Source organism: Heloderma suspectum, chromosome Z (assembly GCF_057233095.1).
Source record: "Heloderma suspectum isolate Gila_16-S chromosome Z, 16-S_ref, whole genome shotgun sequence".
NCBI lineage: Eukaryota > Metazoa > Chordata > Lepidosauria > Squamata > Helodermatidae > Heloderma > Heloderma suspectum.
Window position 1 is genome coordinate 405,931 of NC_139476.1, and position 18,295 is coordinate 424,225.

At 55.2% G+C, this 18,295-nt stretch overlaps 1 protein-coding gene across 4 annotated transcripts; it reads right to left on the reverse strand.

Moving 5' to 3' along the window:
* Window positions 1–6,931: 6,931 nt before the first annotated feature.
* On the reverse strand, window positions 6,932–16,789 carry LOC146333430 (zinc finger protein 213-like). 4 transcript variants are annotated; one of them, XM_084826342.1, is made up of 7 exons: window positions 16,769–16,789; window positions 15,319–15,783; window positions 14,920–15,046; window positions 13,834–13,922; window positions 13,536–13,662; window positions 10,004–10,692; window positions 6,932–7,176 (listed from the first exon to the last, which is right to left on the reverse strand). In XM_084826342.1, the coding sequence occupies exons 2-7, from the start codon at window positions 15,730–15,732 to the stop codon at window positions 7,147–7,149; spliced, it is 1,476 nt and encodes a 491-aa protein (XP_084682468.1). In that variant the 5' UTR covers window positions 15,733–15,783; window positions 16,769–16,789; the 3' UTR covers window positions 6,932–7,146. The 4 variants fall into 4 exon arrangements, with proteins under 4 accessions (XP_084682468.1, XP_084682466.1, XP_084682467.1 ...); XM_084826340.1 differs by lacking the exon at window positions 16,769–16,789 and adding an exon at window positions 16,429–16,566; XM_084826341.1 differs by lacking the exon at window positions 16,769–16,789 and adding an exon at window positions 16,429–16,535 and having other exon boundaries at window positions 15,319–15,780.
* Between the last annotated feature and the right edge of the window lie 1,506 nt (window positions 16,790–18,295).

Below are 18,295 nucleotides of genomic sequence, written 5' to 3' on the forward strand. Positions count from 1 at the left end.
GGTGCTACATGACTTTATTGTTCTTGCTGCAACATGGCTACCCGTCTGGAAACTGTTTCCAAGGAAAGGTTCTCTTGCAGTGACTGACTGCTCACAGCTTCCAAAGGGCACCAACTCCAGGGAGATGGAGTCATCAGTGATGCCACCTGATTCAAAGGGCGCCCTGTTCTGTCCTCAAAGCAAGAGTATCTTGATCCTGGCTCCTAGGAAGGCGTTGCTTTAGTAAAATTTGCAAAGTTCAACTGACCCCTCACTGACTCCTTAGAAGACTACGAAGTTGCCTCCGTGAGTTCTTGCAAATGAGTGTTTGTCCAGTTCTTACAAATATAGAAAGTACAAAGCTCCATGGAACCCCCTGAAAAATCACCTTTTGAGACCAATGATATAAATATTAGAATCAAGGGCGGTGGCAAGGCGGGTGTCCTGCTGTAGATTGAGTCTTGGCTGTTTGCAAGCAAATGCAGGGAGAGAGGCAACAGAGTAGTCAAGTTGGCATGCAAAGGGTCGAGCACACAGGTTTCAGTCCAAGGTGGTTTAGGGGAAGGCAGGAGCGGTCAAGATCTAGGCAGAGGTCCGAAGGCGGGCAGGCAGTGAGCAGCAGGCAGCAGCAGGAGTTGTCGGGGTAACAAGCAAGAGGTCAAACCCAGCAAATCAAGTCCGGTACCTTGCGCAGCCCAGAAGCAGGGTCATTAGGCAGTTGAGAAGGTCAGGGAACAGAGCATCCATCACAGGGCACAGCGTGGGAGGCAAGGTGCAGGAGAGAGGCAGGATGGACCAAGTTCCTCCACTGCTGGCTGGGTTTCTAGTGAAGGTTTTTAAGGCCAACGCCAGCTGCACCCCACCCAGAGTTCATCTGCAGCAATAAGAGAGAGCTCCCTTCCCAGAGCCTACTTCTGAGGAGTCCCTTTCTCCTGACAGGGCTGGCCCTGCAGCCACCTTCCCGGAGGGCTGAGGCCCCTGTGGGTCTGGGGGCAGTCCCTGGTCTCCAGTGCCCTGGGCTTCTGGGGCCTCTGGCTCCTCCTCTGAGGAGGACTCCAGGCAGAGCACAACAGACAGGTGTCTGCACTGAGCCTGGAGGAAGGAACTGTAACGCAAGTTCCTCCTGTGCTACTGGGCTTGGCCTGAGGCAGGGAAGTGGCGGGGGGGCGGTCCCTACAAGCTGAGCTCTGGCTGTGTTGTGACTGTTGTCACAAGGGAGGCAGCTGGCAGAGGAAAGGCCGGGATGCTGCTGCTGCTGTTCCCACCCCATACAGTCTGTGGGATACTGAAGGCAAAGTGCCCATTGAGCCCAAGTGGGAATCAAAAGCAGCCACTGCGCTCTTACAGGGCAGGAGGCACCTCCTCGCTGAGGAGGCTGTAAGTCCAGAGAGGCTGAGCTCCAGTTGTCCCCCTTCCCCACCAGCCCCCTTCAACCAGGCTCCAGGAGTCAGGAGCATGTGCTGATGGGTGTGCCGCAGCCAGGTCGGCCCCCGTTGCAAGGCCAGTGTCGTGGCTGGTGGTGTTCACCTCCTCCCGTCCCTGACTCAGAGGAGGACTCTGAGGGGGAGGCATCATCCAGTGAGCCATTGTCTGCCGCCACGGGACCTTCCAAACCAGGCGGCCTGGCGTTCCTATCAGAACACCCCCCGCAGACTCCTCGCCACCCCAGGCTGGCGGAGCCAGCAGCTGTAGAATCGGACAACGGCCCTTCAAAGGAGACACTCCTCAGAGGGGATGGGGTTAACATCAGGCCCAGGCCAACCAGCTTCCATGAAGCCCTGAAGGCCTCTGCATATTGCTTCAAAAAGGGCAAAAAGGAGGAACCTGGGAACTACAGACCAGTCAGTCTGACATCAATCCTTGGGAAAATTCTGGAGCAGATGATAAAGCAATCCATCTGGAAGCACCTTGACAACAATGCCGTGATTACTCGAAGCCAACATGGATTTGTCAAAAACAAGTCCTGCCAGACAAATCTGATCTCATTTTTTGATCAAGTCACCTCCCTTGTAGACCGTGGGAATGCTGTGGACATCATATACCTCGACTTCAGCAAAGCTTTCGACAAAGTGCCCCATGATCTCCTGATGAGCAAACTAGATCAAAGTGGGCTAGATGAAACAACGATCCGGTGGATCCACAGTTGGCTACAGAATCGGACTCAAAGAGTGCTTCTCAATGGGACCTTCTCAAGCTGGGGAGAGGTAACGAGTGGGGTACCGCGGGGCTCAGTCCTGGGCCAAGTGCTCTTCAACCTTTTTATTAATGACTTGGAGGAGGAGGTGCAGGGAATGCTGATCAAATCTGCAGATGACACAAAATTGGGCGGGATAGCTAATACTTTGGAAGACAGAAACAAAATTCAAAGTGATCTGGATAGACTGGAGCGCTGGGCAGAAAACAAGAGAATGACATTTAATAGGGACAAATGCCAAGTTCTGCACCTAGGACAAAGAAACCAAATGCATAGTTACAAGATGGGGGATACGTGGCTCAACAACACTACAAGCGAGAAGGATCTTGGAATTGTTGTCGATCGTGTGTCTGGAGCATAACCAGCTTCTTGCACGGCTGGGTTCCCTGTCCAGGAGCAATGCTTTCAGGGAGCATCATTTCCCCCATGAGCGTCTGCCCCAGTTCCCAGCTCCAGGCATTAGATGATGCGGAGTGGAGGGGGGCTGTCTGTGGGGGAGGCTCTGGGCAGGTGGAGCCTCCTTCCCTCGAGGGCTGGAGACCACGCTCTGTTAATCTTTTTCGCAGGGGCCCGCAAAGCCATCTTTTGAAGGCCAGTCTGGAGAACAGAGGAAGCTCTGGTCTTTGGGACTTGGCAGCTAAGGACCCGCACCTTGTGAGGGACCAGGAAGCTAACAGGATCAAACCTCCTCCCACCTCCTCTCTCCCCCTCACAGGCAGCGAAATGATGATGGTGCTTCATTCCAGGCCCTCTCTGTGACGGAGTGGCAGCAGTAGCTGCACCATCGCCAGATTAGACGAAAGCATGGCGGAGAGGCTAGGCAAGGGCAACCTGGGGCACGCATTTCTGTGGGCCTGGAGGCATCAGCCACTCAGGATCTTCACAGAACTGCCTCCTTGGAAGGCACCTGAGGGAGCTCCACTGTCCTGGGCTTTTGCATGGTTATGTCCTCTGTAAAGAGGGACTTCCCTTCTCTTTTAGTGTTAGGTGGCCTTTGAGGAGGGGGTTGTATGCTTCAACGGAGGAGGAGTGGGCTCTGCTGGATCCAGGCCAGAAGGCGCTGCACAGGGACTTCATGGAGGAGAACAACAGGGACCTGGCCTCTCTGGGTAAGGCTGCCTTCTTCCCCTCTGCGAAGAGATCGTGCAACAAGTTGCTGTCTTATCGAAACAGCCAGAGAGAAGCTGCTGCTCCTGGCAGTGGGATCCTGTCAACTCCAAAAAGCACAGCATATAATGCCAGATGATTTGGGTCCCAGCTGTTGTGGAAATTTCTGCACCCCACTAAGCCGTATGGAGCATGTCAGTATACGAGACTGTCCTTGGTCAATCTATCCCATTATGGCCAATACTGACAAGCAGTGACCATGCAAGCTCTGGGCTGAAGGACTTCCCATCCCAATATATGGAACTAATCACCTGGGGAGGTGGTGGGCTCTCCCACACTGGAGGCATTCAAGACGAGGCTGGACAGCCATCTGTCAGGGATGCTCTGACTTGGATTCCTGCATTGAGCGGGGGGCTGGACTCATAGAATCATAGAATAGTAGGGTTGGAAGGGGCCTACAAGGCCATCAAGTCCAACCCCCTGCTCAATGCAGGAATCCAAGTCAGAGCATCCCCGACAGATGGCTGTCCAGCCTAGTCTTGACCGCCTCCAGTGTGGGAGAGCCCACCACCTCCCTAGGGAATTGGTTCCAATGTCGTATTGCTCTAGCAGTCAGGAAGTTTTTCCTGATGTTCAGCCGGAATCTGGCTTCCTGTCACTTGAGCCCATTATTCCATGTCCTGCACTCTGGGATGATCAAGAAGAGATCCTGGCCTTCTTCTCTGTGACAACCTTTCAAGTACTTGAAGAGCGCTATCATATCTCCCCTCAGTCTTCTCTTCTCAAGGCTAAACATGCCCAGTTCTTTCAGTCTCTCTTCATAGGGCTTTGTTTCCCATCCTCTGATCATCTTTGTTGCCCACCTCTGAACCCTCTCCAGCTTGTCTGCATCCTTCTTAAAGTGCGGTGCCCAGAACTGGACACAGTACTCCAGATGAGGCCTAACCAGTGCTGAGTAGAGGGGAACTAGTACTTCCTGGGATTTGGAAGCTATGCTTCTATGAATGCAGCCCAAAAGAGCATTTGCCTTTTTTGCAGCCACCTCACATTGTTAGCTCATATTCAGCTTGTGATCGACAACAATTCCAAGATCTTTCTCGCTTGTAGTGTTGTTGAGCCACGTCTCCTCCATCTTGTAACTGTGCATTTGGTTTCTTTGTCCTAGGTGCAGAACTGGGCATTTGTCCCTATGAAATGTCATTCTGTTGTTTTCTGCCCAGCCCTCCAGTCTATCCAGATCACTTTGAATTTTGTTTCTGTCTTCCAAAGTATTAGCTATCCTGGCCAATTTTGTGTCATCTGCAAATTTGATCAGCATTCCCTGCAGCTCCTCCTCCAAGTCATTCATAAAAATGTTGAAGAGCACTGGGCCCAGGACTGAGCCCTGCGGTACCCCACTCGTGACCTCTCCCCAGTTGGAGAAGGTCCCATTAGCACTCTTTGAGTCCGATTCTGTAGCCAACTGTGGATCCACCGGATCGTTGTTTCACCTAGCCCACTTTGAGCTAGTTTGCTCATCAGGAGGAGGAAGCCTTCCGCCAGGACCGCCGCCTGGGAACAGGTCTCTGCTCCACACCTCGGGCCCAGGTCTCCGTCTTCGGGGCAGGGCGGTCAGGAACTGCTCCAGCATGATCAGGCCCAGGTCTGAGTCTTCCTGTGTTCTCCTAGGTTCAGCCACTGAGAGAAGAAGTCCCGGAGGCGGCTGGAGCCTGGTGGCAGAAGAGCCTGGAGCGCTGGCACCGCAGCTTGGGGCTGCCGGTGTCCCCACACAGGACCTTCTGCGTGGTTCTGTCCCCGGACGTCCACGGCACCCAGGCGCAACGGACCCCGGGGCCGGCCGCATCTTCCTCCGCCGCCGATTTGCGCTTGGTGGCGACTTCCGCGTTCCTGAACGATCCAAGCCGTCCTCTGCTGCCAGCAACGCTCCTCAGGCCAGGAAGTCCATAGGCGCTGCGAAGCCCAGGCGGGGCTTCAGTCGCAAATACTGGGCTCTGGAGGCAGGAAAGCATTGACGAGCAACGGTGGGTCGTTCCAGCTAGCGGGGCGGGGGGCTCCCTACAGGAGATGCGTTGGAGGTTAACGGCGTCATGTAAAGAGCCCGCAAAAGGAGCAATCTCAATCGCCAGATAAAAGCTCCGTGGGAAGAAAGCCAGTAAGCCCCAACCCTCCAGAGACTGGAGCCTCCACCGGGTGGGTGGTCGCAGGACAGCTCCCCTCAACCGCCCCTTGCTTCTTCCGGGATGGAAAGGGGGTCCCATTCGCACCAGCCCCCCCTCCCGGCCTGCGTGCTGCTCTCTCCGCTCCCCGGCTGGGCTTCCCTCCACGAGCCCCGTCCCGAGCCCCTCGCCTTGCACCCCTGCCACACTCAAAGCCCCCTGCGCCCTAATCACCCCAGGCTTTTGGAGGGCAGGGTCTCCTTCCTTCCGTCCCTTCCTGTGCCCCCCGCCCCACCAGGAGCTGCTACTGCTGTTGCCTCCGTCCTCTCCCCTCCTTCCCCCCCTTCCCCCCACAAAGGCTCCCTTTGTATACACCAGGCCTGGGGAGGGGGCGGCACAGGAAGTGCGAGTCCCTTCCTGCTTCTCCAGGACTCGGGGCTTTAACCCTTCGCCCCCAGGGAGGGGGGGGGCACGTCTCTCCCTCCGGAATGTTTGTCTTTATACCGCACAACGCCCCCCCCCGTCCTGATCCCGCGTCGTGAGCAGAGTCTCTCCTGCACGTGTGGAAGAGCCCCCCGCCCCAAGACACGTGCACGCGCAGCCTGGGCCAAGCCCTGCCTTCTTCCCTCCATGCAGTGTTTGAATGTTTCTCCGACTGGCCACAGAGGCGCGGGGGTGGGGGGGAGAGACCCCCCCCCCGCGCCCTGGGAGCCTCTGCGGAGTACGCATCCCCTTGTAGGCGGGGGGGGGGAGGAGAGAGAGTGTCTTGGTTCCTGTAAGTTCCCCCACCCCCACAGGGAGAAAGCTTTCCTGGCAGCACGCCTGGGGCCAGAAGCCCAGCGTCCCAGGGTTGGGCGCCCCCCTTCCCCTCCCTGCCAAGAGAGGATTGCCTCGCCCTGCCCAGCCGGGGTGGGGGGAGCTCTGTCATCACCCCTTTCCCGGGGACCCTCCTGAGTCAGAGCCTGAGCTTGCTGCTCCATGCTGGGTTTTGGCAGCGGAGACGGAGCTGTGCCATGACACCCTTCCCGGGCTTGGCGTCCTCCAGGCCTCTTGGACGACCACTCCCACCATGTGTGGACTGGCGGGTGCTAGGAGTCCCAGTCCAAGAGGCCGGAGCCCTGGGCAGCTTCCTTGGCCTCCCCTCAGGCCTGCCGCATCTGTGCCATGCTGCCTCGATTCACGAGCCCCCCGCCAGGGGAGAGGAATTAGGAGTCCTTGGGGTGGGAAAGTTCAGGGTGCCGGTGGTGCTGTGATCTGGTTAGGGTTGCAGAGGCCCAGGCGGATGCCGCTGAGAGGACTTTGCCTGCGTCAGGGGCTGTGGGAGCAAAGGCAAGTCTCTGCCTTCAAGGAGCTTACAATCCCAAAGGACCAAACGCAAAATGGGAGAAGAGACTGGGGATGCAGATACGAAAGTGGACAGGTACCCGATGCTCACTTGCCCAATGACAGGGAAGATTTTCACCGGAGCTGTAATGCATAAACAACACATTGAAGTGCACACTTCTAATGAATACATTTTATTATAATTTTAATATTGACCAACAGCCAGAGACAATTCGAAAAATGCAGAGGAGTATAACTTTGAAGGACTCTTAAAGGGGGGGAACAACATCTTTATTCTTTTGTATGAATCTCATGGCAATAATGTTAAGCGCCCACTTGCCATAGTCGGTGTTCTTATGGCATCTTGCAAGACGCCTAAGTTCAATGTCATTCATAAACAGGAATATTGGGCGGCACCTGCGGGCAAGGGAGAATCAGGAGAACTGTATTTTTACAAGCCCCTGTGATGTAGGAGAATAATGCCTTTGAACACCCCCCCACACACACACTATGTCCCTGATGTGGAACAGATCAGAAGGACAAACTTCTGAGTGCTTTGGAAGTCAAGCCACGTTATGGGAGCCAGCAGAGAGTGGGAGAGAGAGAGTGATGGATACAGGAGACACATGGGAGGAACCCAGATCCAGGGAGAACTCAGGAGCCACACAAAAATGAAGCGAGAGAAGAGCCTTCCCTCAGAATCCCAGGAGTCCCGGTTCCGCCATCACCACCCCTTCCCGCTTATTCCAGGTTAATCCCCGAGATGCCAGAAGAACTGGAATTGCGGCTTTTCCTGGCCACGAGCACGGCAAGTCAGCCTCCCCGCTACCGCTGTCAGTGCCCACCCCAGGCTGTAAAAAATGAGCGGCTGGTGCGTGCACTGCAAGCACCCAGTCTTGCAGTTATCTATGAAGCTGTGCTGGTTTCCCCTCCTCCTCATCACTATTATTTTTCACTTAGAAAAGGCAGGAAAAAAATCTAAGCACTGTACAGAGATTAAAAGACAAAGACGGTCCCTGCCCACTTCACCATCTAATAGACATGATACAGAAGGGAAAAGGGATGCGGAGGAAAGAGAAAAGCAAGGGCTGGAGCCCAGCATTCTTCCTGGCTGGGAGGGAGGGGGAAGCGAGCGCCCTGCAGCTGTTCCTCCTCTGGCTGAGGATGGGGCCAAGCTAGTCCCTTCTACCCCAGTGTTTGCCATTCCGTTCTTTCTGGGAGGCAAGGGGTGCAGCCACTCAGTGGCCCTCGGTGCTCTGGCCCACAGGGGGGGGTGCCTTCTGTCAGTTTTGCAGTCCTGGGGCAACGTGATCAGGTTATGCTTGGCGAAGGTGGGACACGTTTGGCTTAACCGCCTTGTTCCGCCTCTGCTAGATTCTGCAGCCCAACTGACACAGCCAAATGCCTCCCAAGGCAAAGAGACGTTCACAGTGAGCATCCAGAACCACAATACTGGGATACATTCGCTGCTCCAAATTTTCCCCAATCCACCCTGTTTCTGTTGACTCCACTACAGGCCCAGAATGGTTCTTGGGCTTCTTCATCCAATTGTAATGAAGAACAGGGTGTCCTTATACTTTACACCAGGGGTGGGCAGCTTGTAGCCTACCAGAAGTGGTTGGGACTACAACTTCCATCATTCATCACCATTGGCTATGCTGGCAATGGCTGACAGGAGCTGTAGGCCAAAACATCTGGAGGGCCACAAGTCGCCCTCCCTTGGTTTACACCACAGTTTGATCCAGACTTTGTTGGTTGCACTCAGTCCGCGCTGAACTCAATGGGACACCAATCACACCTATCAAGTCCAACTGGTTTCAGCAGGACTTAACGTGAAGCAGCGTTATCTGGATCCATCCCAATATCATTATACTCGCAATGTTCTGCAGGAGGGAAGTTACTCCTGCTGTTGCATGATGGGATCACGAGGAGGCTGTGCTAGAGACCTCGCTGGGCTGCAGGGACAGATACCCTTCTGCCTGTTGGGGCACAGGCCGTAGTTGCTCAGAAGAAGGCACCCATGCTCAGAGGCACTGTCCTTTTTAATATTGCTCCAGATTTGTTACTTGGGTCTGGAATTAGACAAACTAATGGTAGGGACCGGGGGCTACGGGCTCTGTGCTACCTACAGGATCAGAGGCAGTATGCTGGGGGCTCTTGGATGCCAGCCCAGCTTGGGGGCTTCCCATATGGGTACCTGGTTGGCCACTGTGGGAACAGGATACTGGACTAGCCAGGCCCTTGGTATGATCCAGATTCAGGACTGCTCTTACGCTGCCCTTTTCTCCAAAGGGAAGTGACTCCCCGTAGTGCAGTCTCACCTGGAGATGCTGGTGAAAGGACCTCACAGACGGTGCCAGAAAAATGCCATGAATGGTGGAAGTGGTACCAACATTTGTGGCTGGGGGAGTTTAGACTGGTTCACAGATTTATCCGTTGTGATGGCAGGTTTACCCATGGATCTATTTCCATGACCGATCCACTTTGTGACTGGGAGGGGAGGTTCCTTCACCAGAGAAATCCGGGGGTGGGGTGGGGAGATGCCAAGGCTACCAGAGCACCATGGAAGATGCTGACTCCGATGGCCATTCAGTTCCCACCCTCGTGCGTCCTCCCTGGTGTAGTTCAGCTTACGCACTAATTGTCGTTTCTGCTGCTTTTCAAGCATCTATACTGTTTTATCCCCCGTTGGGGGATCTTTGCAGGACTGGTCAGAAAAGCTCTAGTCTAGGTATTGTTACCAGCCTGGCGCTCTCCGGACATGTTGGAGTACAACTCCCACCAGCCCCTGCCAGCATAGCCATGGGCCATGGTGGCTGGGGATGATAGGAGCTGTACTGACCCATCTGGCAGGCACCAGGTTGGGGATTTATATGACGCTGCCAGGGGCGTGACTCATCAAACCAACAGTGTGTGCTCAGCTTTGGGTCCTTCCTGCATCCAAAGCATTTCCAGCACTTGCAGGGAGTCTCCCCCTGCAACTTCCTACGTTTTACTCGCCTGGAGGCTTCTCTTCAGACAGAACCTCCACACGCTGAATGTTGATGTGGTGTTTCAAGTGATCTGCCAGGCTGTTGCTGCGACTGAAGCTCTTCCCGCACTCAGAGCAGCGGTAGGGTTTTTCTCCTGTGTGGGTTCTTTGGTGGGAAGTAAGGTTGATCCTCTGAGTGAAGCTCTTCCCACACTCTGAGCACTTGTATGGCTTCTCCCCTGTGTGGATTGTGCGATGTAAAGTAAGACTCACCTTCTGGCTGAAGCTCTTTCCACACTCGGCACATGGATAGGGCCTCTCCCCCGTGTGGACGGTGCGGTGCCTTGTCAGGTTGATCTTCTGGCGGAAGCTCTTTCCACACTCTGAGCATTTATAGGGCTTCTCTCCTGTGTGCACCCTTTGATGCTTATAAAGGGTCGAGCTCTCGCTGAAACGCCTTCCGCACTCAGAACATTCAAATGGTTTTTCCCCAGTGTGAATTCTTTCATGTCTTATTCGGCTATTGCTACATCTGAAGCTCTTCCCACACACGGAGCAAATCCACCATTCCTCTGCAGTGTGTATTCTTTGATGTCTGGTAAGGTGGTACCTCTGACTGAAGCTCTTTCCGCATACGGAGCAGATCCACCACTTCTCCCCAGTGTGCACTCTCTGATGTCTAGTAAGGCTGTAGCGCCGATTGAAGCTCTTTCCACACTCGGAACACTTCAGCACTGCCTCCCCCTTGTGGATTCTCTGATGTCTTCTCAGGCTTGATTTGCTGGGTGAGGTTTTTGCAGGGAATATCTGCCTTTCATTCCCTCCCCAACATTCTTCTTGGATGGAGATTTCAGGGAAGGCAGCGTCCGCAGACCAAGTGGATTTCTTACTCCACGTCTGCTCTTGTACTTCAGTTTTCCATCTCTGCTGCTCAGCACCCCCTGCACTCTCCATCGCTTCACCTACAGGAACAGAGAGGAGTCGAGCCTCAAATCAGGGAACAAATCCAAAGAACAAAGACTTAATGCGGAGGCAGGTGCTGCCGCATTGTCTTCTCCCAAAAGAGGGTCTATGACCCCCCTGGCAAAGGCGAAGTAAAGGCTGAAGGGGCAGGATTGCAGCTTGAGATCAATAAGAATGTGGTCAAGGAACACCTCATTACTTTGGATAAGTTCATATCTCCAGGGCCAGATGAACTGCATCCTAGAGTAAGAAAGGAACTGGCAGAAGAACTCTCAGAACCTCTGTTCTCTTTGAGCGATCATGGAGGACGGGGGAACTGCCAGATGACTGGAGGAGGATTAATGCTGTTCCTATCTTCAAAAAGGGTAAAAAGGAGGAACCTGGGTCCTACAGACCAGTCAGTCTGACATAATCCCTGGGAAAATTCTTGAGCAGATGATAAAGCAATCCATCTGGCAGCACCTGGAAAACAATGCAGTGATTACTCAAAGCCAACATGGATTTGTCAAAAACAAGTCCTGCCAGACAAATCTGATCTCATTTTTTGATCAAGTCACCTCCCTTGTGGACTGTGGGAATGCTGTAGGCATCATATACCTCGACTTCAGCAAAGCTTTCGACAAAGTGCCCCATGATCTCCTGATGAGCAAACTAGCTCAAAGTGGGCTAGATGAAACAACGATCCGGTGGATCCACAGTTGGCTACAGAATCGGACTCAAAGAGTGCTTCTCAATGGGACCTTCTCCAACTGGGGAGAGGTAATGAGTGGGGTACCGCAGGGCTCAGTCCTGGGCCCAGTGCTCTTCAACATTGTTATTAATGACTTGGAGGAGGAGCTGCAGGGAATGCTGATCAAATTTGCAGATGACACAGAATTGGGAGGGATAGCTAATACTTTGGAAGACAGAAATAAAATTCAAAGTGATCTGGATAGACTGGAGCGCTGGGCAGAAAACAAGAGAATGACATTTAATAGGGACAAATGCCCAGTTCTGCACCTAGGACAAAGAAACCAAATGCACAGTTACAAGATAGGGGATACGTGGCTCAACAACACTGCAAGCGAGAAGGATCTTGGAATTGTTGTCGATCACAAGCTGAATATGAGCCAACCATGTGATGTGGCTGCAAAAAAGGCAAATGCTCTTTTGGGCCGCATTCATAGAAGCATCGCTTCCAAATCCCAGGCAGTGCTAGTTCCCCTCTATTCAGCACTGGTTAGGCCTCATCTGGAGTACTGTGTCCAGTTCTGGGCGCCACACTTTAAGAAGGATGCAGACAAACTGGAGAGGGTTCAGAGCAGGGCAACAAAGATGATCAGGGGACTGGAAACAAAGCCCTATGAGGAGAGACTGAAAGAACTGGGCATGTTTAGCCTTGAGAAGGGAAGACTGAGGGGAGATAGGATAGCGCTCTTCAAGTACTTGAAAGGCTGCCACAGAGAGGAAGGCCAGGATCTCTTCTCAATCATCCCAGAGTGCAGGACACGGAATAATGGGCTCAAATTTCAGTAAGCCAGATTCTGGCTGAACATCAGGAAAAACGTCCTGACTGTTACAGCAATACGACAATGGAACCAATTCCCTAAGGAGGTGGTGGGCTCTCCCACGCTGGAGGCATTCAAGACGAGGCTGGACAGCCATCTGTCAGGGATGCTCTGACTTGTGGATTCCCGCACTGAACAGGGGGTTGGACTCGATGGCCTTGTAGCCCCCTTCCAACCCTACTATTCTATGATTCTATGACGTTGTGTGTAATAATAACTGTATCCCACTTTGGGGCCCTAAAATGCCCCCACCCCTTACCAAAGCAGCTTCCAATAAAACTGCGCCATTGAGTGGCTGCTTTTCAGGCACACATTGTCACCTAAGTGGTTCACATAAATGAGAGCGAAGCCCTGCCCTAACAAGATGTGCAAGGGAAAGAGGGGTGGAGGGTGGAGGCAGAGGAGTGAGACCAGCCTGATGACGCCAGAACCAAGGACCAAGGGGAGAGGGACCCTCGTGCCCAGCTGGGGCCAGGCTGACCTGCTGCCTTCGACTGAGCCAGACCCTGGGTCCCTCCAGCCCAGTGTTGTCGACCCTGACTGGCAGCAGCGGCTCTCCGGGGCTTCAGGCAGGATTCTTTCCCACCCCTCCCTGGAGATGCTGCTGGGGACTGAAGTGGGGATGTTCTGCAAGCAAAGCAGGGGCTCTGCTGCTGAGCCCTGGCCCTGTGGGTAGAGGAGCTTCGAGGGACGCAGCAGCCCCTGTTCCTCCGACTGACTGCAGAGGCCAGAGTGCGCCTCCCTGCAGCTCTGTACTCCCAGGGCTGCAGTTGCGTTTCAAGCAGAGTGTTCTTTCTGGCAGGGAGACGGAGAAGTTACTGGGAGCATTTTAATCCTTGCTTTGGTTTTTTATGTACTGTAATATCTATCTCTCTATCAGTATCTGTAAATGAGATGTGTTGCACCATATATCCTGAAGGATTGCTGGCCTCCACGTGCGCCTGCCTGTGTTTCACAGTCTCCGTGCTCCCTGCTGTTTGAGGTGTGGCGGATGGCTAGGCGGGAAATGGCCTTCTCAGGGGTGGCACCCAGCAGTGGAATGCTGGAATGGTGGGCCTGTTAATGGCAACCTGGCACCAGGCAGAGGCCTTTCATCTGAGCTGTATTACCTCCTCGAGGTCCTTATGCCACCTTTCTTAGATTTTCGATCCTGCTGGCTTCAGTCTTATGGCATTATTATATTTTTGATTTAGTACTGTAAGCAGCCATGGGTGGATTTATTTAAAGGGTGGGATATAAATGCCCAGAATCAACGCAGGAATGAATAAATAAAAAAGGGAAGGAGGGAGCCTTACTGAGAGAGGTCAGGTTCCCATAATTCTCCACCATGACTTCCCACTGCAGGGCTCTTTGGCCTGGATCCAGCAGGGCCCATTCCTCCTCCGTGAAATACACAGCCACCTCTTCAAAGCTCACCGGACACTGAACCAAGGAGAAGAAAACAGATAACGTCACTATGAGCAAAGATCCTACCTGTGGGGTAGCCTTGACAGATCTAAAGGAAAGGGACAGAGGCCCAGCGAAGTGTGCAGGGGGCAGACGCACCCAGGCTGGGCCAGGCCCTGGCCAGTTCTCCTCCTCTTCTTGTCCTACCTGGTCTGGCAACTGTGCAGAAACTATTTCTGCTCCATCACAGATCGGAGAAGTCCTGGGATGAATTCCCAGGGTTGTGCTGCTGCTTCCTAGGGAGAGAAGCAAAGGAGCTAATCGGAACTTTAGTCCTGTTCGCTGCCTGGCCCAGTTCAAGATGGCGGTTCTCCCTTTTGCAACCCAGAACTGTCTGGGACTTGTGCCCATCATGTTCTCGCACCTATGATGGTCCCCTGGGGAGGCCTTGCTTGCTTTCCATGCCTCCATTTAAGAAGCTTACATCTTAAGCCTCCCCCAGTCGGATGCTGCCCAAGTCTGGAGGTCCTCAGCAGAGGCCCCACTGTGTGCCAAAGATCCAGTAGGGGGGATAGAGCCATTTCTGGCAGCCCCAAGACCTGGAAGCCCTGCCAAAGAAGTTCCCCTAGCCATGTCACCGGTCACCTTTCAATGAGCAGTCATGCTAAAAACACCAATAATTCACCTAAAATCACTGTGCCTCTTTCAACAGGCTGTCTCAGGTGTTGCTTTTTAAAAATCCTTTTCCTGACTGCTGCAGCATCTATGAAGATTTGGATATGCCTCTCCCCTTCACAGCTTCCCAAGTGAAAATGTTTGGCTTTCCTAAGACATTTGGCAGAGAATATATATGCTGTTGGTTTTCTCATTGATTTTAGCCAGATATTATTGCTGGGCTTTTTTTACATGTCTCTTTGAGTACTGAATTTTATTTGCTTGCCATATTGTGACTTCCTTTTAGCTAACAGTCTGACAGGGCTTTACATAACGCAGAGAAGGAGAGGACACTCCTTGGAATGGAGAAATGGAATAAACAAATCATTGTTAGTACCCACATTCCATATCTCAGCTCTTTGTGCAAATCTGTCCACGCTTGGGGATAAGTCAAAGGCCTGGTTTGGACCTATAAAGTTTTTAATGTTAGAAGCCAAATTCATTTTTAAGCTGGTAGAAGAGCCTAGAAACACACACACACACTCACACTGGCAGAAGGGGGACATAAAAGAGTCCACAGATGCCAGGAACACGTCAGAGGTTGCAATCCGGCTGAAATATGCTGCCATGAATCCTTACCCAACGAGGGGGCACCCCCGTCGTCTTCCTGCACAACACCCCTGAACAGCAGCCTCTGCCTGGTGTCCGCTGGCGCCTCCTCTGCCTTGGGGAAATCCACGGCCACTTTGGCTAACATCCCCTGCACCTGGAAGAGACGTGGGGGTCCCAGGCAGAGGAGAAAGGAAAGGAAGGAACGGCAGGCACAGGCAAAGGTTGGTTTAAATGCATTTATACCAATTTGGTTATATTATAAGCTGCTTGGCGGAGGCTATTGCCTGAAAAAGCAGGAAATAAATATGCACGCGAATGAATGAATGAATGAATGAATGTGCATCTAGGAAGCTCAGTCAACTGGTGTGGACTTTAGGGCCCACATTAGTGGCCCCTCAGAGCAGTGAGGGTGAAATTCTCTCTCACCTGCCGTTCTTCCTGCTTCTCGTCCTCTGCCTGGCTGAGGAGGAAGCCTTCCGCCAGGGACACTGCCTGGGAACTGGTCTCCGCTCCACACTCCCGGACCCAGCTCTCCATCTCGGGGGGCAGGACGGTCAGGAACTGCTCCAGGATGACCAGGTCCAGCATCTGAGCCTTCGTGTGCCTCTCGGGCCTCAGCCACTGGCGGTACAGGTGGTGCAGGCGGCTGCACACCTCCCGGGGCCCCTCGGTCTCCAGGTAGCAGAACCGCCGGAAGCGCTGGCGCTGTGCGTCCGCGCTGGCAGCATCCCCGCCCAGGATCTTCTGGACGGTTCTGTCCCAGAACTCCCCGCTGCTCCCAGCCTGGATGGCTTGGAGGCCTTTTCCTGCCTGGGGGGCAGCGCAGTGTTGCTCTCCCATCTCCAACCTCTGCTCAGCCTCCAAGAGGACTCGAAGGATCACCTGGGGCTGCTGCCAAAAAGACCACGTTAATTTGGTGTGGGGAGACCACGTCTTGCAGAGATGGCCACAAGCCTTGGGCCTATTCCATCCTCCCACAGGAGAGATGCTGCACCAGAAGCCCTGGGGGGCTGTGAGGGGGGGCTCCTCCCTGCCAGGAAGGCGGATCAACACCCTCAGGCTCAGAGGGAACCCTCAGGGGGCGGGGGGGGGGCACGAAGCATCTCTAGACTGCTGCACCCACCCACACGTCCCCCCCCCCACCCCGGGCCAGAACAGCTGTGCCTGCTTCCCCCGTCCCCTCCTAGGCTCCAGCTCCAAACTGGTTTGAATCCGGCTCCAGCAGGCTCTGTCCTGGTCGCCTTTTGTTCCGTCGCGGGAAGGGGCTTCGGCGGCCTCCTGCCTTAACAAAGGAAGAAAGACCCTCCAAGATGCGGGGGGGGGGGTCGTGCCAGAGCTCCAGATGAGCCGGCTGCGCAGCCTTCCTCCCCTTGCGGCGAACGGGGCGGGGGTCTCCAGCTCTCCCGTCCGTCCCCCCACTCCCAGCAGCAGCTGCTCCCGTTTGTTGCTTCCGTGCGGTGTGGGGCTCCGCTCCCCCTGCCTGGGGGCTTCCCCCCGTGTTCCCGGCCTTGCCCCCCCATTGCACTTTGCACTCACTGGATCGCAGGGGTGGGGGCGGGTGGGGATGCTCCTGGGGAAATCCCGGCCCCCCGGAATCCACGCAGAGCCCCCTCCCCTCCTCCTCTCCAGCCCCGTCCCCCTTTTTCCCCGCCTCTCCAGGAAGCCTGGCCTCCCTCTCTCTCTCTCTCGCCTTAACTCCTCCCTCTCCCCCTCTCCCCAACGCCCCCCGCCCCTCGGCAAAAGCAGCGCAGATCTTTGCTCCGGTCCCGCGGACGCCCCGGAGACAACGTCTGTTGCAGGAGCGGGACTTGTCCGCCCCACGGCACAGCGCCAGCCGCCCCCGTAATTCTGGGAGGCTGAAAGCAGCAGCCCCCACCTGCGCAGGCCACGCCCTTCTTTCCCCCGCCCCGCCCCGCCCCGCCCCGCCCCGCTCGTTCTCTGCGGAACCCGGGCGGTCCCGGGCGGGCGGGCGAAGGCTTCGCGGGGCCGCCTCTCGCCAGACTGGGGGGCGGCAGCGCTCTCCGCTGCGGCCGTGAGACCCGCACGGTGCGGGCAGGGCGCCGCGCTGCTCGACCCCGTTGGCGCGCGGGCTGGGGCGGCGGGCGCGGCGCTGCTGCGGGGGGTCCTCCGCCCGGCGGCGCCCGAGAGCCCGGAGGGGCTCCTGGGCCGCGAAGAGGGCCGCCGCGCCGCCCTTCCCGGCTGGGTTCGCGCCCGGCGCCCCTCGGGGGGCTGCGCGCGTGGCCCGCGCAGAGGCTGAGATTCCGCATCTCCGGGCGGCGGCTGGCGGGTCGCGAGCTCCGAGGGCGCCCCGCGAAGCCGGCGGGATGCAGGCCAGGGGAGCGCAGGCCGTGCGGACAGGCCGCGGGCCTTGGGAGCCGCACCCCGCTCCCGGGGCCAAGCCGGCCCCCTCGTCAGGCTGCCCGTCCGCTGTGATGGCATCGCCGCCGCCAGCGCCCTCGCCCGGGGGGGCAGTGCGGAGCAGCCGGGGGGGCTGGCAGATCCGCACGCAGCCGTGACCCGCACGGGGTGACCAGGCCCGCCGCTCCCTTTTCTGCCGGGCCGCCCTTGCCGGGCCGCTGTGAGGCCATCCCGCACCAGCATTGCGACCACCGTGGAAGGAAGGATGTTTTCTCTTCTCAGTATTTTTAGTAACTTGGGAAGGGATCTTTTCTCCCCACCCACCCACCGATCCGTTTTTAATTGGCTTGGAAGGGGGTTTTTTCTCCTTCCATTTTTGTTTAAACTCAGTTCAACAAAATCCATGTCCTGAGCATGGATAGGAGCACATTTAAAAGTGGTGTTTCTGTCTTTCCCACGTGCATACCAGCAGCAGGAGAGACTCACTGTGTAATCCTGTGTGTGTCTACTCAGAAGTAGGCCTTCCTGCCTTCCGTGGGGCTTCATAGAATCATAGAATAGTAGGGTTGGAAGGGGCCTACAAGGCCATCGAGTCCAACCCCCTGCTCAGTGCAGGAATCCAAGTCAGAGCATCCCTGACAGGTGGCTGTCCAGCCTCGTCTTGAAGGCCTCCGGTGTGGGAGAGCCCACCACCTCCCTAGGTCATGGGTTCCATTGTTGCATTGCTCTAACAGTCAGGAAGTTTCTCCTGATATTCAGCCGGAATCTGGCTTCCAGCTTCTGGCACTTGAACCCATGATTCCGTGTCCTGCACTCTGGAACAATCGAGAAGAGATCCTGGCCTTCTTCTCTGTGACAACCTTTCAAGTACTTGAAGAGTGCTATCCTATCTCCCCTCAGTCTTCTCTTCTCAAGGCTAAACATGCCCAGTTCTTTCAGTCTCTCTTCAGAGGGCTTTGTTTCCAGTCCTCTGATCATCTTTGTCGCCCTCCTCTGAACCCTCCCCAGTTTGTCTGCATCCTTCTTAAAGTGTGGTGCCCAGAAC